Here is a 22416-nt window from a genome sequence, read left to right on the forward strand (position 1 = left end):
AAAAGAAAATATCTTGTTACACAAGTTTGTTACCGTTCCAGTTGAAGGTTGCTCCAGCGCGCGTACGACCGATCACCAAAGGAAACAGAAATAGGGAAGAATGAAACCGAACAGTTCCTGTGTTGATGAAGTAAAAGACATTGTTTTAAAAACAATAAACCACCATAGCGTAGAAAAATCCAGGCTCCTCGTCGGTACCATCACTTTATTCGCACTCCGGCCTTGCCTTTCCGAAGCGTTCCCCCCCGCCCTCCTTCCCGTTACAGCTTAGCAAACACCGGCGTTTCCTTGCTCTGCGAAGCCATGATCGCGTTCAGGAAATCTTCACTCTGCAAGTTCAGCATGTTAATGGCGCGGATATGATCGAGCCCTTCCTGCACCGTGTGGTCCGCCGAGTAGACGATGTTTTTCTTCGTTCCTTGCACCGCGATCGGGCTCTTGCTCGCGATCTCCTCCGCCAGCTTGATCGCACCCTGCAGCAACTCTTCCCGATTGTCGAACAGCCGCGATACGAGCCCGTGGCTGTGCGCTTCATCGCTAGCGAACTTCCGCGCGGTAAAGGCAAGCTCCCGCACCCAGCTCTGATTTCCGACGACCCGCGGGAACCGCTGCAGTGCGCCAACGTCCGCCGCCAGCCCGATGTCCACCTCCTTCAGCGAGAACCAGGCGTCCCGCGTGCAGTACCGCACGTCAGCCGCCGTAATCAGGTTAAGGCCGGCCCCGATGCAAGCGGAATGTACCGCCACAATGACCGGCTTGTAGCAGTGCTCCAGCGAGCTGATGCAGTCCTGGTACAGCTTGATGGTGCCCTCGAGCAGGCGGCCTCGTCGACCCACCTCCTCGATGGCTCCCATCTCCTGGCCCAGCTTCATCATATCGAACAGATCGATGCCGGCGGTAAAGTGTTTGGAGGAACCGCCGGACAGTACCACCACCCGGCAGTCGGGATCGTTGTGCAGCTGGTCGAAGCAGTCCTTGATCTCCGTCCACAGCTGCCGATTGAACGCGTTCATACGATCGGGCCGATTGAACTCGACGTGCACCACGAACGGGCTCGGCGTGGTCAGTTTCAGTGTCTTGAAGTTGTACTTTGTCGACGCATCGGTGGAAGCGTTGGCCGCGGCGCACAGATTACGTGCGATGTGTGGCGCAACCGGTGCTGTGAAATGAAGCATTTGCAGACGTTATTGGAGTCCATTTTGTGGGTTAACAATACTTTCACTTACCTCCTGGACGGGCCATCGTTTTGAGTGTGGAGAAAACGGTACTAAATGCAAGCTTGTTCATGGTGGCAAATGAAGCTGCAAAATTTAGCCTTTTTTAATGCTGGACTTTGATCCGTAGGAAGAGCAACGATAGTTCGAATCAGCTGAACCGTGTATCAACCGAGAGGGAAGAGGATGGTGAAATGATAACGGTACAGCAACCCTTTGCTATCGCAGACAAACGTCAAACGTATACGTAAACATTGGCTTGGCGCATTTGTTTTAATTTTACCGCTGCATGGGTAAGTATTTTTATTTTTCTGGTAATTTCAAATTAATCTCCCTTAATATAAGCTCTTGATGGTCTTTTTATAAATGTAGTTGAATGTTCGATCCACCAACTACGAAAACTTCATATAATTTCCAAAAACAATTCCAAACTGGTGGAGTGACATTTGTAGAGTTTCGCTGGGAATTACCGGTTCGGATTGCAACCGTCTATACTGCACTGAATGTTTTGAAGAATTCTTCCCTTCGGCAAGTTTTTAATTGTAATTCATTGTAGTGTTTGGTTTGGTGCATGCAGCTCTACGCGTAGAGCGCAGTTGCATCACAATATTCATTCCGATCGCTGTTGTGATTGAAAGTTCCACTCAGTGCACCACTGCAAAAAGCTGTTAAATTTCTCTTAGTGAGAGCCGCTGCTAGTGTGCACGTTTTTCAGCCCCTACTGTGGCTACGAACACATTCCGAAAGGGGTATCCACGCAGTTGTTTTGTTTTTCCAGCACTTTTCAGCAAAACGCAAACTAAAGTGAACGTGCGATGTTCCATACAATCTCATGGTAATTTGTTTATTTTTATCGCAGTATTACCGTTCCTCCTCTTCGATGTGATTCGATTTTAATGTGCAACTAGAAGTTATCGTAAAACATGATTGTATCCAGAGTCGCGGTAATGGGGCAGGTGCATAGAATTTGGAGCGTATTTCCATTAGCTTCTTGCATAGTAATTAAATGGAACGTGTTTCAACTGGTTGTGCAACAGGTTTTCCCCGGGCGAAGTGATACTCTCACGACACGAAAGTGGATTAGATTATAAAATAGTGATGAAGATACAGTGGGATAGATCCGTGCGATGGTGCGTGACAACATCACTAAAACTGCGATAAGATTCAGACATCCCTGGAGAGGGTTGTGAGACAAGTTTATGGTTGAAGCTCTGTTCATCAAACAAAAAACAAGGAGGAACAGACACAAACAAGCGCAATCAGTGCCCGGCTCTCTATATCACTGAAACCGGCAATAATGCTTTGCAGATAAGGTCACAAACGAACGTGTGAACCACGGTCAAATGGTTTGGTGGCTTCCTACTGCTACTCGTGTTGTCATAATTAAGATTGCTGATTGAACAATCAAAGCATGCCGATATAGTCTATACAAGCGTACAGTGATTCACCATCGTCTGCCGAAATGAGCCGCGCAATGACGATGCAAAAACAAACTAAAAAAGTGTGTTGCGCGAATGGAGAAAAAAGAGTTTCCCATACCGGGAATCGAACCCGGGCCTTCCGGGTGAGAGCCGGATATCCTAACCACTAGACAATATGGGACTGTTAGCGAGGAGGCAATACAAACCGTTCTGTATCTACTACTGCGCTTTCATACTAAATCCAAGCAGTAATTGAATCATTCAGTGATGCATTTTGTTTTCTAATTTTCTTTCCAGAACCAGCGCAAATATCTCCTGCTCCCAACGGTGCTTAGTAACGCGGAAAATCACTCACGCATCACATACACACACACCTCCGAACGCAATTCCATCGAGTACAATGGCCTGCCCACTGTATAAGCTGCTGCTATTCACTGCCCTACTGATACTTCAACTGATAGCGACCTGCAAAGCCACTTTAACAGCTAACCACGATGAGCAACAGGATATTGCCGTCCGCCAGGTGTCCAACGTGGGCTGGGAAGTTACCTATGATCCGCCTAAGCTCAACATGGACATGAGCACCACGCGAAACGTAACGCTGCGAATAGAGCGCATAGCGAAGGCGGATTTGGAAGACATCCGCTCGGTGCAGTTGAGAAGCGAGCGTGAGCACGTGGCTTGGGTCGAGAATGGTACGATCGTCATTGAACCGCTCGTCGCGGCCATCGCGTACAATGGGTCGTTTACCGTCGTTGCCAACTTTCTCGGCCAGACCAGCTTTTTCGTCGAGCTGGTGCGCATGAACGGCACGACCGAAAGCATCAAATCGTCCACCCTTCCGATAACCGTAATCCGCCCGGAGCGCGTCATTGACCATGTGTTTACCGGATCGGTCATACTACTTATCTCCATCCTGTACATTAACTTTGGCGCTGCACTGGATGTTGGAGCGCTGAAGCAGATTGCACGGCGTCCGATTGGACCGATGATCGGGTTCGTGTGCCAGTTCGTGTTCATGCCCCTGCTCAGTTACGGTCTCGGGCATTTGCTGTTTCCGGACAACTACGAGCTGCAGCTGGGACTGTTCTTTACCGGCGTCTCGCCGGCAGGTGGAGCTTCCAACATCTGGACTGTGGCGCTGGGCGGCAATCTAACGCTCTCCATCGCCATGACCACTATCAGCACGATCGCCGCGTTCGGCATGATGCCGCTGTGGATTTTTACCCTCGGGCGTACTATCTTCCAGCGGGCAAACCTCGTCGTGCCCTACAGCCGCATTGCGTACACGGCCGTTGGACTGGTGGTTCCGATCAGTGCCGGTCTGCTCATACAACGGTACTGTCCCCGGTTCAGCCGGCTGCTGGTACGCATCCTGAAGCCCATGTCCGTGATATTGATCCTGTTCATCGTCATCTTCGCGATCGTAACCAACCTGTACCTGTTTGAGCTGTTTTCCTGGCAAATCATCCTCGCCGGGTTGGGTCTCCCTTTGCTCGGCTACTGTTTCGGGTTTTTGGCGAGCACGCTGATGCGTCTGCCGCTTGCCGACTCGCTGGCCATATCGGTCGAAACGGGCATACAGAACACCGGTATTGCGATCTTTCTGCTACGCTTTGCCCTGGAACAGCCGGCGGCGGATCTAACGACGGTTATGCCCGTTTCGAATGCGATTATGACACCGTTACCTCTGCTTCTGCTCCTGGTTGGTCTACGCATTCATGAACGGTAAGTTGTACATGTCTGTACATTTGCTGTGTGCTGTGTGTTTGTGTGTTTTTGCTAATTTGAGATGCTTAAGCCGCAACCATTATTGTTTAATTTCAGCACGAAGCGACGCGCTGAAAACAGTCTGATACCGAAGACGGAGACGGATCCTGTGGTGGCAACGCCAGAGTGAAGACAGACAACTACGATCATCCCCCCGATGGTGACGGTATTAGGGATCACAGGCCTAGAGAACAACTCACAATCACACATCACACACACACACATACATCATACATAGCACATAGTAGCAGAATGTGGTTTGGTTTTTGTACATCGAAATACAGAAAAGCCGTTTATTCTAAAAAATCCCTATCTTAGTCTCGCATTTCACCTTCCTCGTCCTCATCGTCTATACCGCGTATGTACAGCACGTTGTTGCACCGGATCAGCACCTCACCAAGGTGTCCCGTGTTCTGTCCGTCCACAAACTCTTCCGTGTTGGCTAGCTGCATGTTCATGTACCCGTCTACCGATACCAGAAAACCTTTGTACTCGTGGCCCCACTTAAGCTTAATGATCACCGGTTTGCCAGTGAGTCCATTGAGGAATGGTTTTGGGTTTATCGGCATAGCAGTCGCCATCGTGCTGGATTGTTGTGGTTTCTTTTGCGGTACTTGCTAGAAAAAAATATCGCCTGCAAACTAAAGCAAATTCAAACATTACCAGATGCTGCAGGGAAGCGAACGATTGTTTTTATGTTCTGCATTACTTACTCGAGGTTCGGGAAACTGCAAAACACCAATTTATTTGGCGTCCTTTAGCAAAAATTTCTTGTTTTCTCTCGCGTACAGCCGGTGGAGGGTTTTTTTTTGACAGCTCGCCCTTGCGCGTTTTGCAAAATGTCAAATGGATACAACTGGCTTGAGCTTCGCATGATCGCGTGGAAGACGCAGAAGCATGAGCAAAATAAGTAAACTTGTGCCTTAAATGAGCATGATTTTTATTTATTTAATTTTTCATACATGCACATCAGCAGTAGATTTCGGATAAGTAAACTGCCGTCGATCTACTTTTTCTTATCAAAAGTGTCGAAATGTTTTCAAATCGAAACACGGGACACCTCCGCTACGTTCACCTTGAACATTTTTGGAGTTTATTTGCTGGCTGGCACCACTGCACACAAACGTCAACATCGCGGGTACGATAAACGAAGGACGCTGGAATATTTCTTGTTTACATCATTTTTGCAGCAAATTCTCGTCCATTTTCCGATACCAAATACACATTAAATTGAACGTACCATGGCCACAAAAGCGACACCACAAGCGGTAAGTAAAAACGAGCGACCGAATCGAAGAAAGTGAAATAAGTTTCAAGAAACTTTTCATTTTTTCCCCGGCGTAGCCTCCGCAGGTAATGGGGGACAACGATCTCGGCCCGGTCCGTTTGCCGGTAGATCGAGAAACGCACCAGTACGACGATTGGACCATCGGATACACCAAATCGCACATCCTCAAAAGTGTCTGCGTCAAGGGCGAAACCTGTGTGGCCGGCGATCCGGACTGCTGCGAACTGTGCGTGTACAACCTTGCGCTCGCGCTACCCCACCTGCCCGATATGGTGTTTCACCGGAATGTGCTCCGTATCAGCCATGCGTCGGGTGCACAGCTCGAATTCAATCCGCTCGACGCACTAAAGCTTGTGCGCAACGAAAAGCTTGACCTGAAGGTGGCCTGCTCGGACGAGTGGCGCGAAAGCCGCCCGGAAGCGGCACAAACGGGAGACAAAGTGAAACCCTTCGACTGGACGTTCACGACGGAGTACACTGGCACGGTGAACGATCGCTTCCGCGTCGAACCGACCGAGCAGCGCATCGATATGTTTAAGCTGATGCGCAAGGAGGAGATTCTGTTCTATCACAATCTAACCCTGTTCGAGGACGAGCTGCACGATCACGGCATATCGTTGCTCTCGGTAAAGGTTCGCGTGATGCCGTCCGGGTTCTACGTGCTGTTGCGTTTCTTCCTGCGCGTCGACAATGTGCTGCTGCGCAGCAACGACACGCGCTTTCACTACGAGAAGGGAAACGATTACGTGCTGAAGGAGTTTACGCACCGCGAGGCGAAGGTGGAGCAGTTGAAACACATTCCACCGGCACTGTTTACCAATCCAGACCACATTGTGGATAAGCTTCCGGTTGTTCGGAAGGTGAACGAGAAGCTAACGATCATCAAACCGGAATGAGTCGGTGTGTGTTGCGAGCGATCTCACGGTGATCTTCTAGGGTCCGAGTGTGTGTAAACAAAGAACAGTACGCGTGTAAGAGGTAAAGGCCGTAGCTATGGCGTCAATGAAACGGACCGTCGTTTGTGATTTTATTATGTCAATATGAAAAATAAATACATACACACATGCCACGTAATGTGTGTGCTTTTAAAACCCAGCGGAAATTCGGCCTACTAGCTGTTTAGGGGTTTTTTCGCGTAGGATCGTAGATATCCTGTCCATACTTGCGGTTTTCTCCGATGCAGAGGGACAGCGTGCTCATCGCATCGGTTGCCACCTCAACGTACGTTTGTTCGTCGGGAAGGAACTCCGAGGGTGGGACTGTTGCGAAAGAGAAGATAATCATTGGAGGCACCATATTAATGTTAAAGAGAACATTCACTCGCTACTTACCAACAGCGGTCGGTGAATAGACGGAGAAGATCGTTTTCTTCGCCGTGTACTGCATCGAATGCATGCTAATACAACCGTAATTTTGAAGTATCTGTAACAGGAAAAAGCGAATGAAAATAAGACCAGTTTTATAGTGACACTGTGAGCCTAAGCCACTTCACCTCTAGCAGCTGCCTCAGATAGAACGGTGGCATCATGTTGAAGCGTACGAACAGCACACTCAGCGGAACGCCCGGATGGGCCACGCAGTACAGCAGTATTGAGGTGAGCCAGCGGAACAGCAATCGCTTATTGACGACACCGTCAATCCTTATCCAGGGTGCCATCGCCAGCAGCATATACTTTCGCTTAGGCCTAACGGTACAAAGGGGAAGGAAAGGTGATTAAAGAGTAACACGAAACCATGCTTTCAACTCACCTTTTTGTTTCCGCTTTGATGTCGGAACTATCTGGCCGGTTCTTCTCTTCAGTTGTGGCAACTTTCGACCGTTTTGCCGTTTGCTCTTCCGCATCCGACGTTCCCTTACGCTTGGCACCGGCTTTGATCGAGTCGGCTGAGCTGCTTGGTTGTTCCTCGCCGGATCGATGGCCGCTGATGGCTTCCGGTACCGGTGCCTTCGTCAGCCACTCCTCCACAAACTGCCAATGCACGTAGGTGATGGTACGGTAACCGGTGCGCAGCAACAGCTTGAACCCGCACAGCGCCTGCAGATGCTGCTTCAGCTGCGCGTGGTTTGGGAAGGAAGCGGCCAGCTCGAACACGGTCGCGCCCAGCCACTGCTTTGACTCGATGTACGCCAGCAAGGCGCAGGCGTGCGTGTTGCGCTCGATCACGGACATTGCTTCGTGCAGCGGCCGTTTCAGTTGCTCCATCGCGGGCCACAGCGCATCGCTGGTCAGCTTGACGAGCAGCTCGCGGCGCCGCTTCGCACCCTCCGGCAGGAAGCATCGCGGCACATTCCACTGGCCGTACGGTTCCCGGTCAGCCAGGGCCGCAGCGCTGAAACGCTCTGCCGGCGTCAGCTTCATGCGAATGTGAACCTTCATGATTGTCACTTCGTAGAAGTTGTGCAGCTTAAACACTTTCTCGCTGAGCGCGGTCAGGCTGCCGTACAGCCGTTCCTCGTCCTGTTCCGTCTCGCCCGCATCCTCGTCCTCGAGCGCATTGGACAGCTCGTACCGATCGAGCCAACTGTACTCGGGCAGCTCACTGTCAAAGGACAGGCAGTCCTCGGCCAGCTCGGCCATGTTGACGGCGTGCCTGTCCAGCGCCTGCCCGGCCAGGGTCTGACGATTCACGTCCCGCTTCTGCTTTTCGGCCCACCGCTGCTGAAACTCGGCAATGTATTTGTTGAAGAACGGCAGCAAATTTTCCTCCCGCACATCGAACATCATTGCAACGTCCATGCGGTTTTTGCGCTGCGTGCGATCACTCGCGTACTGCCTAATGCGCGCCAACTGTTCCTGTCGTCCCTGTGCCACCGCCAGGCATCTACCGATCAGATCGACGTTACGCGCACCTCCGCTAGCTTTCGTCCCCACGCCAACACATCCGGCCAGCGAGCAGTGAGCCGGTTGCGAATCGTCGATTTTAAACGTCTGCGCAATGAGTCGCCGCTCGCCCTGCTGCAGCTGATCGAGCAGGCAGAAAAAGTGAAAGTACTCGATCGGTACCTTCAGCAGCCGCTCGACCGGATGCGAAACGTACTGGAATGTAATGTCCTTTTGCGAGGAAAAGCGCAGCTTGCGCGATGCGGCCGGATTCACCTTGTCGGAGGGCGCTTTAAAGGGCGTTTGGGCCGATTTGGGCTGCACCTTTCGTGAGCTGGACGCTGGTTCTTCCTGGCCCGAGCCGCACTCCTGCTCCGCCAGCACGTCCGTGTAGAATGGCACCGTTTCCTTCGTGTCGGCGCGCACCTCTATGTAGTTCGCTTCCTGGTCGATGTGTACGTCGATCCGGCCGGTCGCCAGCAGCTCGCTAAGCAGCAGTACCAGCCCCTGCGCGTCGTCATCGTACGCGTACATCTCGTCGTAGCGGACGCGATCGAGCAGCTGCATGTACTGGCCAAAGATCGGCAGAAACAGATCGAACGGGAGCGATGTCATCAGCTGCTGCTGGTAGTGGATCGACACGTGGTACAGCTCACGATCGCCTGCGTTCGAGGTGTGCGTAACGAGCAGCTTCGTCCCGACGCCTCTCAGCGTCTTGTTCAGCGAAACGAGATGGTAGTTGCGCATCAGACGCATCGCACCGGACAGGATGCTCTCGGAGAACTCGCGGTACACGTTTTGCAGCGCGTCCGGCGTCCGCCCGTGCGTTACCGCGCTGTGCATGAGAATGGTCAGCTTGTATATTTGCAGCTCCTGCAGGGTGGTCGGATCGGTCGCGTAGTTCAGCTGCTTCGCCACGTGGCTCGTGTCCGTCACGGTGAACTTCCGGTGCAGCTCCTCGATCGTGCCCGGTATGCGCGGGTAGCTGCGCCGCGGCTCATTGTTCCGGTCGCGCGGAGCTCGTGGCGTCGTCTGCGTGGTGCCCGTGTTGATGCTCCGCACCAGATTGGTGCAGTACTGGCGGACCAGGTGCACCAGCTGCACGAAGTGGATGCGGGCCGCCACCATGTACTCTTCGCTTTCGGTATACCGCTCGCGCAGCTTCCGCACAAACCCCGGCCCAAAGCGCTCGGTGATAATCGGGTTTTGCTTCACCTCCTCGAGACAGGTTTGTATCATGTCCGCGACGCCCGGCACCTTCTTGCCCATGTACAGTACGCGCCGCTGGCAGGCGCGTGACGTTTTGCTCACCGAGCGGGCACAGGCCCAGTGCAGCACGTCCCGGAAGGTGGACGAATTCACCGGGCAGCTGATGGTGAGCGAAGCGTACATGTACAGCTGCGCCACGCGGCACATCACCAGTATCTGATCCTCGGCCGGGGACCACTTGACGCGCAGGTTGCTCATCAGTTTGAGCGCCCGCTTGTCCACCTCGTCGTACGTTTCGCGCCACAGCCGGGTCGAGGGTTTGCGCGGTTTGATGACGCGCTTTTTTATCTTCGATTTGCGCGGCACCTTACGCGGCACCACCGAACCGGTGACGGTCGGTTTGTCCGTGCTAGCCGACGTCGCCGACGCGACGGCACCGTCGCCGCCCGTCTTGACCTTCTTCTGCTTTAGCTTGAGTGCGCGCCTCACGTACTGCAGCCGGTGTTTGTCAAACCGCCGGCTGTACGCTGTGTTGACCATCTTCTGCCAGTTCGTTTTGAGGTGCATAAACAGGGCGGAATCGAAGCCGGCTGCTCCCTTCCCGTCACCGCGCGGCAGCCGCTCTGGGCGATCGTTGAGCGGGGCAGTGTCGGTCGTTTGTACTTTTAGCGCTTCGACCAGCGCCGGCTTGGTGCTGAGCTGCTGCACCTGCACTTCCCGCCCGATGGCCGTGCTGCGCAGGTTCAGTCGCGTCGAGATCGATATATCGAACAGCCGATCCCAGTAGTCCTGCAGATCATCCATCGTTTCGAAGCGGTACCGTAGGACGGGGTACTTGCGCGCCTCGATCTCGTGGTAGCTGTCCTTCGACGAGGTGGTGTTCAGCAGGCAGGCGTGCCGGTTCAGGTACACGTACGTTTGGTCGCGCGTTTTGCGCAGCTGCGGTCCCATCTGAACGAGCCCCGCATAGCACAGCAGCTTCGTAATGTCCAGCGTGGCGTGTATGTAGCGCCGTCTGGCCAGCAACTGCACGCGCACCGCATCCGGCAGATCCTTCAGTATGATGTACTTGCGTATCGGATGGTTCAGATAGTAATCCAGCGCGGGCGTGTAGAACGAGAAGGTAAAGATCGAGCAGAAGATGAAGAGCGGCATGCGCACGACCGCATCGGTGAGCAGCACCCAGCCGGGCCCGTACCCATCGTACAGGTTCAGCGGTGGGATGAACATTTTCCAATCGTTCGTGTCGCTGTAGATGGGCGACAGTTCGTCCGGATCTAGCCCGCGGAGATCGATCTCCTTCAGCTCGCTTACGCCGATATCGCGCGCGTCCCTCGGCTGCACGTACGCCGTATAGAAAAGGTACTCGTGGTACAGCTTCATGCGCGGACACTTGGGCAGACAGCCATGGTAGCCCTTCGGTTCGACGGACTCGTCGGTCGGTGCGTCCGGCATCGTGATGGAGGACTGCGTTTGCAGCACGATGCGCGTCTTCGCCATGGCCAGCTTCGACTGCAACCCGGGATGGTCGACCGTTATTTTAGGATCGCAGATGTACACCAGCTGAAATTCACGATCCTCCCGCCGCATCGTCACGTTCGCGATCATGACCAACTTGTCGGCGGCCAGGCGACCGATCAGTCGCATCAGCGACTTATTGCACGCCGTGTACTGATTGCCAATCGAGGACTCTGCCTGCTTCAGCCGGTTCAGTATGGCGCGGGGTTCGATCGCCTCCTCTTGCTTCACGAGATCGATGATGAAGTTGCATCGCCGCAGCATCAACTCGCTGACCAGCTTCGATTTCATCGCGCTCGAGATGCCTTTCTGCGCTTTCTTCAGCATCAGCTTGTCGGTAAGGATCACGTCGGTGATGATATTGTCCTGCAGTGTACTATCGAACGCGTTGTTTTCGCTCACATTGTGCACCGACAGAGCAGAAGAGCCAGCAGCTCCAAGGTTGTCGTCGTTGCTCATATCAGAGATCGGTTCGACCTTACTGTTGATGGCGGCTGGCTCCGGAATGCTCGCACTAATAGCAGCAGATATCTGCTGTCGCTTGCTTTCGATCACGTTCAGCTGGTTCGATACGTACTGGGACATTTCCTTCTCAAACACAGCCGTCCGCTGTGAGCTTCCCGGTATGAAGAATCTGCAAAAGAAGATCAGCACTATAAGCATATCTATCTGGATATGAAGTTAGTGAATACACAATTTACTTCGAGGTGCGCTGTCTTCCTTCATCCACCGCCATGCTTTCGATGGCTTTCAGCTTGACGAGATTTTTCACAACGCCCCGCGCATTAAGCTTATCCAGGCCCATCTCCTGTGCCATCTCCGACTGCGATATGCCCTTCCCTCCATGATGCGCAACCACATTGTAGGCCAGCTGCAGCAAGGGTACGTCGACGTACAGCGAGTTGCTGTCCGCACCGGCCAAAAACCCTTCCTTCGCCTCAGCTGCACCTTCCTCGGCCGCGTCACGATTGCACGCATCGTACACGTCCGCATTCGGGTCGATCAGTCGCATCACGCGTACCATCTTTTCTTCCCCACGCTTTGTCATGTACGCGTTTTTGGACGCATCCGGATAGAGCGTCCGAAATGGTACGGATTCGTCCGTTTTGATGTAGCGCTGAAATTCGGGCGTGCGGAACACTTTACCCGCTTCCGATTTGTTCAACACCATCAGCTTGATCTCCTCGTAGTCGGCCATATAGTGGTCCCGGCGCCTCAGCTCGTTCACCACGCGTTCCGCAATCACCATCTGCTTCGTTTTCATCTCCGTGTAGTAGCGCGGCAGATGAAACACCATGCCCTGGATGCTTATATCGTCCACCCGGATCGAGAGATTTTGGCGCGTAATCAGCTTAGCGCCGCTCAGCACCTTTCGGTGGTAGAACAGCGAGCTGGAATCGCCCGTTACCTCCACCAGCGAAAACTTCCCGTGCGATGTTTCCCCATTGAAGCGGGAGCGACCGATCCACTCGAGCAGGCAGTACTGCATGCCCGTCAGCTCGACCGTGCAGTTCGGCACGATCAGAAACGATTCGCGCATTCGCTGGGACGCCACAATCACAAACTTACGTCCATATCTGCAAGGATAGAAAATGTACCGAGCTACCGTTTTTTAAAGCCTCAATGTCTGCCCTACCTTTGCTCCGCCTCAACGCAGCTAATCGTGCGCAATTCCTCCCGCGGGATTGGCGTACGCGTATCATATTCTTCGCACGAACCACGCACCCCATTCTCTTCGACCAGCCGGTACGCGAACCGATGGCCCGGATACTCGCTCGGCTGGATCGGGATCCCATTTTCCGGATCGATTTTGCCGAGGCGGTTAAAGTGTGTAAAAGGTTTACGCTCGGCTAGCAGCAGGAAGAACTCGTACTCGGGATTGCGCACAATCAGCGTCCAGACTGTGCCCATCAGCTTCGGCGGCAGCGGCATCGCTGTCTTCAGCCGTAACGCGATGTGATTCCATAGCGCTGTGAAAACATGGAGAAAAAACAAGCGCTCAGTGTATGCGGCCATTGCAGTGGAAAGAACGCGCTGCTGTACTTACAGTCGAGCGTACTTCCTTCAAGACCTTCCAGACTTATTTCCTCATCGATTATCGATTTCAGCGATGCATTTGGTAGCATTTTGGCAGGATTTTATCGAAAAACAACCAAAGAGCCGAGAAACATCGTCCGAAAGTTTGTTTGTGTACACTTCGTAATGACAGCTACAAGGCGGTAAGGCACATAGGGCGCATCCACGGTCAATATGATCAGATTTATTAATTTTTTTAACATCTTCAAACTAAGTTAATTAATCAATTCAAAAACTCAAAACGTTTTTAAAATATTTTAAGCGCATACTTTACCCGTGTGTGTACTTTCCAATAAATAGATTAATTGTAAATGATTATTTCCAAGACAGCAGATGGGTTTATTTACGGTATTCACCATTTGATTGTATTGGTGTGTTGCTGTGACTGCAATTTGCATTTGAACTAGTGATGTGCAAAAGCGAAGTGGAGTCATGGATGCAACGCCGGCTCTGACAAACTGTATCCGACTCCGAATCAAAACCGGATTCGTAGTTACAACTCTGGAAGAGTATGAGCGTATACGGTCAAATCTGCGGTCGAATCTTGACGAATGCAGTTGAGTGTTTGTTTGCAAGTTACATAATTATAGTGATTTTGAATCTATTGGGCCTCTATTACCTCTAAATCCAGTTGAGTTCATACGACTCCGGACGTTTTCGGCGTTATTAAATGTGACCAGACCCGCTCAGGAATATTTGGAATAATCCTGACTGGTCACGTTGTATGTTTTATTCATGAAAATAAAAGGCATACCCTTTACGCATGTGATATTATATGCACCGCCTGTATGAAAATTTCTTTCGAATAGTAAAACAAACTACATACACTTATTAACGCGATTATCTGAAATAGCAGAAATTTATTAGCGTTATTTTATGGTGCGTAAATGCCTGTAACGAAAAAGAGTACAATTAAAATCTGCATTTATTTATGATATTTAATGGAGCTTATGTAATAGTAAGTAAAAGCAACAGTGTTTGTTGCTTATTATTAAAAAGAGCAAATGATAAATTCACACGAATTTGATCAACGAAGATCAGTGAATCTTTAATATAAAAATTTGCTTCGGCTAAAGAAGAGCCTCTGCTTACTTACGCAAAACATCATAACGGTGTTAACTTTTCATCTTTTGAGCAATATGGGCTCCGATTTTTGGGACATAAAAAACACCACGCATAGGTACAATTATTTAGCATCAATTGCCATGTCATCCTTCGGGACACTGGACACAAAAATGAAAAAAATATTTCCAAATGAAATCTTTCAACCAACCTACTACTATTTATCGCAATGACGAAACCCATTCATGGTAATACATACAATTTACAATTGCATCGTCAACATAAAAAAAGTCACAACAATCAATTAATGACCGCCAGGTCGGGGGGTTAAGGTTTTACAATTTTTTCTTTATTATTTTAGTACTTTTTGCTTCTTTTTTTGTTCTGTATTTCGAAAAATACGTTTTCCACTTTATGCTGCGCGCGTCACATTGCCTACAGAGTTTGAAGCGCCACTGGGATCGTATCTTTCTTTGTTAATACACGATCGTTCCGAGTTTGCACAGCTGAATGCAGTAATGCTCACACTAAATAGTAGATTATAATTATACAATACGGTTGTAAGAGTTGAGAAAAAGTGAATAGAAGTAGTTTGTTGATTTTTCTTGCTGTCACACCAATTTACACCACCAGTTAATTGTGTAGAAAACTCATTGTTTCGTGTAATCCTGGTGATGGGTTTTGTTTTTTGTTTTTTTTTTTCATCAAATTCTCCCCATCTATGGAAGAATATTGCGAGAAATGTTATGCAGAAACATTGAGCTCGACACGCGATCACACACTTCGAGCATCCTTAGCAGAGTGGAGCCGTCTGCTGAAATGAATGTAGTACGAGCGGCAATATGAAGCCGCTGGGCGTAACGAACAGCTTTCCACGGGTGTTTGTGTTAGAGACACCGCCAATCTTGGGGACATTTTAAAAAGATACAATTATTCATTGCTTGTTCTTCGGTTTCCTAATCAGGACAAAATTAACCTGCATGTTACTGGTCACACTGAACTAACTCTATTGCATATCTTTCTTGTATTATACTGGAATGAGCATGCCTCGGTGCAACTTTTGTTGCTGAGCTACGCTACACACCACACCATTCCTTGTCTCTGCACCTGTTTGCACACTGCTACTGGGAACCAAAAACATTGCTGCAGGTGTTGGGGTTTGCTGTCTAAATCTGACTACACACGACTAGCGATAGTGTCGGGTACTGTATATTTAAAAATTACTTGCACAATACTTAGTTCATCCAACGAGTTTTTGTTTTCAGTGAACGAGGATGCATTTCAAAATAGTGAGTAAGTTTTATGCAAGAATCGTTTCATGCGCTTCGGTACGCAGAACAAAACCCACACTCTACAGACAAGGATGAACGATCTCGCCCTTTTAAATCGCTTGTTCGCTTGCTACGTCATGATGTAGTGCTCACTACCTATTAATGTTCCGAGAAGGCGGCTATCGTGCACACACGTTTTAGAAATACCAAAACACGTCCATTTCCGCCTACTTCCATACAACCACCAAAGGACATCGTCCTATGATGGGCAGTAGCGCGGCCACTTCCTACTAAGTTTCCGTTATTTAATTTCCACAAATGGTGGCATCCGTTACATATCTTGCTAGGTTTATCATATTTATGCCATTATAGGCAGGCTAATCGTTTTTTACTGTTCTTGAATGAATGTATTTCCGTTTGTATGAAAAAATCATCATGTTTGCTGCTCTCCCGTAGCTCCTGTGAGCCCCAGGAGGCGCGCAATTGTTACACACACAAACACATATCTGTTCACTTGGTTATATATGTGCCCTCGTTTTGTGGCAATGCACGATATTTGAATAGAACCAGTTTACTGACACGACCAGTTTTACAGTACATTTGAAGACGAAACGAACGAAAAGAAAAGTAAAAGCTGTGTGTAGCATACACGCGCACAAGAAAAATTTATTTGCTCGCTCTATCTTATGTTGCTTTTGTTAAAAAAAAACGGCTATGGAATAACACCATATGTCCATTGGGAGCCTGTTCCCTGAAGATAATATAATCCAATCTGTCGGATTGCGTACGGAAAACTACCATGAACAGGTCTAGCTGGAAGCGCTCCACTTCACAAAACGTCCGAGACATGTTTAAAATACACGAAAATTAGTTTATGTTTACACAATTTCCATCGAATGTGGATGAGTAATTAAATAAAAATAATTGCATCAAAACTGCCTCTTTCGCTACACATATACAAAAATATTTCGCGAAAAATATAGTAAGGAGAAACAAATTACTTAAAATGTGTGTCCGAGTATCAAACATACGCGAAAGAAATGGTTCTTTTCTCTTCTCCAATAGTCATTTGTGTAGTTTCAAAAATACCACGATTTTTGTGGTAAAACGTTTTTCTACGCAGCTACCTGCCAAAGGAGGATCGATATATGGTTACGCTCAAACGATCTATGCTACACATACACGCACATACACACACAAACGTACATAAAATCGCAGTAGGCGATGAAATGTATGATCATCGCCTTCGTCTGAAAAAACCAATTTGATTGCGCAGAGTGCCCATCCATGCTACTACCGAAAGATGAAATGTCGTCATACATTTGGTGGTGAAAGATCAAGAAAATCAGAGCCTGACGCATTTGGCCAACATATGAGATCCCAAGTGGCGCAGTTCAGCAGCTCCTTATCCTACCGAACTGGGGTAGTGATGTAGCAGCAATAGTCGGCTGGTGTCTCCTCTTAAGTCAATATGGGATAATAGAGTGGGGTAGTAGGGTGAGTGTGTGCGTGTGTGTGTATGTGTCTGTTTGTGTGAGTGTGAGTGGATCGACGTTCACTGCTACCACTACCTGCTATAGTTTGCTGGATGTGTGTGGATGGCTTAGAAGCGTCGGTTCTGGTTTCCACCTCCCTGGCGATTGTTCTGTCCCATGCGGTTCGTTTGCTGGGAGCCACCGTTGAAGCGCTTGCCGCCGAAGCCGCCACCCATATTGACGCGCCCATAGCCACCGCTGCCCATGGCGCCGCCGCCTCCGCCCACATTCTGGCCGAAGTTACGGTTAACGCCGCCACCGCCCATATTGTTTCGGTTGCCGCCGCCCATGTTACCGCTGGCGTTGTTCGAGCTACCGCCAAAGTTGCCATTGTTGGAGTTGTTGAAGCTGTTGCGCTGATTGCCACCGCCGAAGCCATTGGTAAGGTTTAGGTTGGGTAGTGGCGGATCGCCGCTGTTGAACGGGTTGCTGTTTCCGCTGATGGCGAGACCCTCGCCGAGATTTTTGCCGGAGATGAAGGCCAACCGGAGCAAATCCTGAATGACTTGCGGATTGCTGAAGTCACCACCATTGTTCGGGTTGAACTGGTTGCGCGGTCCCTGCATGCCGAAGTCTGGCGAGGGGAAAGCAAGATGCAAGAAAGAAAAGATAAGTAATAACAACAATAAAACTAACGAGCCAACAAACACACGCACGCACGCATCGGATACTTACTGGCTGGGCCGCTGAATCGGCTGCGCTTCAACGGTGGCGGACCGCTGGAACGATCCGACGAAACGTTCTCCAGTACGGCCGGGTTTTTGTCAATGATTTCCTGCATAGCGAGTGAAATCTTTTCGTCATTCTCTTTGAAGATCTTTTTGTTGATCTTGCCCGTCACTGCCTCGACGTTGCATCGCACCGGCCGTTGCTTCTCGTCCAGCTTCAGCACCTTCTCGGCGATTTCCTTATCGCGGAACTCAATGTACGCCGTAGTTCGGTCCTTCTTCACCACGCACTCGATGAAGCCGAACTTGCGGAACTTCTCGAACAGCTTCTCCTCGGTCACGGCCAGATTCAGCCGCACCACCTTGATCGACTTTTCCACGTCGAAGTAGGTGTCCTTGCGGCCCGGGAACACGTGCAAACACTTGCTCTGGAAGTGTTTGCCGTTGAATGCTTTGATCGCTTCGTTGGCCTGCTCGCGGCGTGCGAAGTAGATGAGCGCGGCCATCACCATGGACGTTTGGCTCTGCTTGTACGACGGAATGTTCGGCGAGAAGATAAACTTAATGTGTCCACCATAGCTGGAGAAATACTGTTTGATTTCGCGCTTGTCCGCCTTGTACGGCAGGTTGGCGACGTAGATCGGCCATAGCTTGGCCAGTGGCTGCGGCGGCGGACGTTGCTTCTGCTCCTCGCCTTCCTCGCTGGAGGCACCCTTCTTCATTGCCGGTAGTTTAATGTCCAGAACTGTCCCGAGAAAGAAGATTGTGTTCATGCGAGAGAATAAAAATCATTAGCAACAGGAGAATCACACACCAGATGAACACGCGAATGCGATCCACTTACCCAACGGACCATCGTAACGCTTCACAACGATGGTCTTGTCCTCCGTGGTAGTCTCTTCCCCTTCCTTTTTCGTTACCGGCAGGGTGGTGCACTCGAGTGCACGGTCAACCGAGCTGGCCTCCTTGAAGCACACCATACCGTGCTCGTCACCGAACTTACGGCGGTTAACGAAGTCAATCTCGCCGTACTGCTCAAAGTGTGCGTACAGCATCTCCTCCGTGATCGTTTTGTCCAAATTTTCGACGTACACGCTTGTCTTGAAGTTCGGTATCATTGTGGCAATAACGTGATGCGCGTGGACCCGCTTGCCCTCGAAGAGCTGCTGGTTCAACTTCTCGGCCGCGGCCTTCGCCTCGTCGGCCGTCTCGTAGAAAACTTGCGCCGCCGGCCCAAAGTTGCCGGTCGTGACGCGCACCTCGGTCACGGTGCCGGAGCTTTCGACGGCCTTTTTCAGCTCGTCTTGGGAGCTGATCCAGGACTCGGGAATGTTGTACATCTGGACACGGTTCAAATTGCGGAAGAACAGCTTGGCAGCGCGCAGCACATCAATGTGCTGGTTCTGATCGTGCCCGTTACAATCGTAAACGTTTATGCCCGCCTCCACGATCTTCTTCATCGCTTCCTCCTTGTCCTCCGGACTGGTGCAAGTCACGTAGGCAAGCGGATGGAACAAAACCACCGACTGGACCTTGGCCAGATCTTTAAACTTCTCATACACGTCCTCCTCCGTTACATCTACCAAAGCACATACATGTGCACACATACACATACACACACACACACACGAACAATTGTCAATGTGTTTTGTTGTTCATCATCAAGAACACACCATCATCGTCATCGTCACCGTCAAACGCAACGCAAGGCACGAAAAGGCACGAGGCAAATCATCAACCAGGATGGAATTAGAGAGAGAAGAAAAAGAAAAAAATAGTAACCAAAATAAGGCGACAAAACCGTTCTCGTTCATTTTGCATATCTTGTGTGCGTGTGTCTGTTTTTGCTTCATGTGTGTTTGTACAACCTGCGCCATACGCACAGCGTGCCCGGGGCGCCATCAGGCTGACAGACCCGGTGGCCCCGGTGGATAATGCACGGATGCGCGCGCGTGAGCTCGGCGGCAGGAGTGACACGCCACACAACACAAAATTCAACAACCAACAACAACAACAACAACAACTACTATGTACCGCCAAAATAGGCGGCATTGTTATTTCGAGTGATTTTTACATCCAAAACAAAGCAACGGATTTTATTTAGAGCGATGAAAAAAAAGGGTGTTGGATAAAACTTACTCTCATTGTCAACAACATGCACGAAGACATCCTTCTTCATGTGACAAATGACGATGAACTCAAGGTGCATACGCAGCCGACGTCCGCGGAAGACAGAATTTTCTTTCTCCTTGAGAGCCTTCGTTGCCGTCTCCTTATCTTTGAAGAGCAACAATGCCAAGGTGTACTGTTTGTAGTGGAAAATTTCCACACTTTCAACCGGATGGTCCGCAAAAAGCTCCCGCAGTTCCTCCTCGGTGATGTCGGCTGGCAGATTGCCAACATTCAATTTCTTTTTGTTGTCTGAAAACAGAGCGCACAAACGGAGAGAGAGAAGAGAGAGTTCCATACAGAAAATGCATCTTTTGGCGGTGTGGGGGAGCACGGAAGGACGGCAACAAAAAATAACACGCGGCTACATGGGCGCGCGTTCGTTCTAAAAAAAAATACATGTGTATGTGGTTCCGAGAGGGATGGGCCGGCGCTCAAAGAATCTCGATATCCTAGGGAGTGGGATTTTGCGAATTCATATCCTCCCATCGGCACAGTTCCTCTGGAACCGACCAAAAGGGAGTGAGATAAGGTACCACACACGCGCGCACGTCACCACTCTTTCTACTCTAAGTTCCAGAGCCAGATTGCTCTGGGAATGTGTGATGCTGGTTTCGGTGGCAGAACTACACACACCACCACACTGCTACTTCTGCTATCCCGAACGCAGAGGGGACGCGCTCTCGCGCTTTCTGTTTCTTGGTAGCGGGCCACTTTGACCGCTTGCTCCACACATTACGACTAAGCCTTCTTTGATGGCAATTTCGTGGTGTAAACAACAGTTGAAGAACCTTTTGCAGCCCGGACGTACTCTGAAATGAACAATTTTAGTTTGCAAATTCTCATACAGTAAAGAATGGGGAGAATGTGTGGAAGGGCGTTCGATGAATCAGGGTGATGAATGAGGAGGAGTTAACCGGAAGCATCTCAGACGACGGTTCCCGGTAAATAGCCGCCATTGCGAGTACAACAGCGGCACAAGCATCGGTTTTTTGTTAATGGCGTTTTTCTTCTTCCCTTCACGTATTCTCTCGCGGTTCCCACTCATTCACGCACACACTCTCACATACATTTTCATCCGTACACATCGCGCCGGGTGAGAGGGTAAGAAGGGATATATGCGCGCGTTTCGGTGCGTGTGTGCCAGTGAGATGAAGTGAGAAATAGCATTCTCATTTTTTTCACTGTTACCGCCGCCATTGTTCGCCATTGGATCGACATGAACCGAAATCGGTAAACCTTGACCGGGAGATGATGCTAGTACCGGTGGGGATGATGTTTCTATGCTACCAAGTGATGGGGATGCAGCGAAAGTGTGTGTACAGGAAAGGTTCGCGCATTGGGGAGCATTGAATAACATAACCGGATAAAGGCACACACAAATAGACCTGGCCGCGGACGGCCGGACAGATGAACGATTTGTCTTCACCATTAGAAAGCGTCGCCATTTTAAGCTATTCGCGGCGTCCCTTCTTCTTCTATGCCTCCGGGGAGAGGGCATGCGAGGTTGGAAAATGTAAAAAGTTGGCTAATCTTTTACATCCACTTCATTTTGGTCTCGAATACCGGGTCGGTGGAAGGGTTGCGCCCCTTGGTAAAGCAGCAGCATTCGTTGGACACGCTTACTCACCAGCCTTCATTCTGGATGGGTTATCAGCCATTTTTCACTTTGGATCAAAATCGGTTCGGCGAACAAATGCAGCAAATATCGATTCGTTTCGGTGGACGAACGGTTTCGCGCACTGGTATTTCACTGTCACAAAGCACAGGGGCTTCACTTAAAACACAAAATCTTTTATCAAATTGGGCGAACGTCGGAAAACGGTCTCTGCGTACGCTACGTGTGCGGAGTCAGCAGTCCCGGCTTGGCTCTCTGGTGCTGCGATGGAGAAAAAAACTCTGATCTGCGCCTTGCTCTTTCAGCGGTCGCCCATTTTATTTGCCGTGCTTGAGGCACAGCTATACCCGTGCCGGGTACTGCTGCATTCGATCGCTGTAAACGTCACAGTAGAAAACGAAGAAGGCGGCAAAAGCGTCGGAAAGAGCGAGACCAAAGCATCGAGAACAACCATATACCTGACTAGATGGGTGCAATCCATGCTAGGAATTTCGAGCTCATGTTTCAGGTGAGATCAGAGGCGTGTTATTCGCTCCGCCATGTTTTTTTGATAACTAAAATTTTCGCTACACCGGTTTACGTAAAACAATTCTAATTTGTTGGAAAAGTCCTATATTTGAGTAAAAATGTTATACAATTAATTTTTTCATTTTTTGTTCACTAAAATTCCACGGAAATTCTTGACCAATTTTCATTATGTTCATTGTGTGCAAAAGAGAGCGAAAATGCAACCCAATAATGTCAAATGTGGAATCTGTCATAAAGCATAGCTATG

The 22416-nt window shown here is 50.0% G+C and overlaps 6 protein-coding genes and 1 non-coding gene across 8 annotated transcripts; 2 read left to right on the plus strand and 5 right to left on the minus strand.

The window, feature by feature from the left end:
• Window positions 1-185: 185 nt before the first annotated feature.
• Window positions 186-1472, minus strand: LOC121588028 (delta(3,5)-Delta(2,4)-dienoyl-CoA isomerase, mitochondrial). The gene is made up of 2 exons (XM_041905514.1): window positions 1227-1472; window positions 186-1159 (listed from the first exon to the last, which is right to left on the minus strand). The coding sequence occupies exons 1-2, from the start codon at window positions 1285-1287 to the stop codon at window positions 261-263; spliced, it is 960 nt and encodes a 319-aa protein (XP_041761448.1). The 5' UTR covers window positions 1288-1472; the 3' UTR covers window positions 186-260.
• On the plus strand, window positions 1437-4703 carry LOC121588027 (P3 protein). Of its 2 annotated transcripts, none has more exons than XM_041905513.1 (3): window positions 1437-1507; window positions 2933-4363; window positions 4463-4703. In XM_041905513.1, exons 2-3 carry the CDS (start codon window positions 3036-3038, stop codon window positions 4533-4535), a joined length of 1401 nt encoding a protein of 466 aa, XP_041761447.1. In that variant the 5' UTR covers window positions 1437-1507; window positions 2933-3035; the 3' UTR covers window positions 4536-4703. The 2 variants fall into 2 exon arrangements, with proteins under 2 accessions (XP_041761447.1, XP_041761446.1); XM_041905512.1 differs by lacking the exon at window positions 1437-1507 and adding an exon at window positions 1778-2049.
• On the minus strand, window positions 2745-2816 carry Trnae-cuc. The gene has a single exon. It is a non-coding gene; the product is annotated as a tRNA-Glu (tRNA).
• On the minus strand, window positions 4664-5230 carry LOC121588029 (small nuclear ribonucleoprotein F). The gene is made up of 2 exons (XM_041905516.1): window positions 5119-5230; window positions 4664-5046 (listed from the first exon to the last, which is right to left on the minus strand). The coding sequence occupies exon 2, from the start codon at window positions 4984-4986 to the stop codon at window positions 4720-4722; it is 267 nt and encodes an 88-aa protein (XP_041761450.1). The 5' UTR covers window positions 4987-5046; window positions 5119-5230; the 3' UTR covers window positions 4664-4719.
• Window positions 5231-5511: 281 nt separating this feature from the next.
• Window positions 5512-6784, plus strand: LOC121588500 (TIP41-like protein). Its single transcript, XM_041906507.1, has 2 exons — window positions 5512-5673; window positions 5750-6784. Exons 1-2 carry the CDS (start codon window positions 5647-5649, stop codon window positions 6587-6589), a joined length of 867 nt encoding a protein of 288 aa, XP_041762441.1. The 5' UTR covers window positions 5512-5646; the 3' UTR covers window positions 6590-6784.
• LOC121588499 (general transcription factor 3C polypeptide 1) lies at window positions 6682-13456 on the minus strand. Its single transcript, XM_041906506.1, has 7 exons — window positions 13290-13456; window positions 12879-13212; window positions 11944-12819; window positions 7443-11876; window positions 7186-7378; window positions 7025-7115; window positions 6682-6952 (listed from the first exon to the last, which is right to left on the minus strand). The coding sequence occupies exons 1-7, from the start codon at window positions 13366-13368 to the stop codon at window positions 6813-6815; spliced, it is 6147 nt and encodes a 2048-aa protein (XP_041762440.1). The 5' UTR covers window positions 13369-13456; the 3' UTR covers window positions 6682-6812.
• Window positions 13457-14707: 1251 nt separating this feature from the next.
• LOC121603678 (polyadenylate-binding protein, cytoplasmic and nuclear-like) lies at window positions 14708-21962 on the minus strand. The gene is made up of 5 exons (XM_041932765.1): window positions 21654-21962; window positions 19994-20275; window positions 18699-19433; window positions 17862-18599; window positions 14708-17760 (listed from the first exon to the last, which is right to left on the minus strand). The coding sequence occupies exons 1-5, from the start codon at window positions 21682-21684 to the stop codon at window positions 17255-17257; spliced, it is 2292 nt and encodes a 763-aa protein (XP_041788699.1). The 5' UTR covers window positions 21685-21962; the 3' UTR covers window positions 14708-17254.
• Between the last annotated feature and the right edge of the window lie 454 nt (window positions 21963-22416).

This window comes from Anopheles merus, chromosome 2R (genome assembly GCF_017562075.2).
Source record: "Anopheles merus strain MAF chromosome 2R, AmerM5.1, whole genome shotgun sequence".
NCBI classification, from domain to species: domain Eukaryota; kingdom Metazoa; phylum Arthropoda; class Insecta; order Diptera; family Culicidae; genus Anopheles; species Anopheles merus.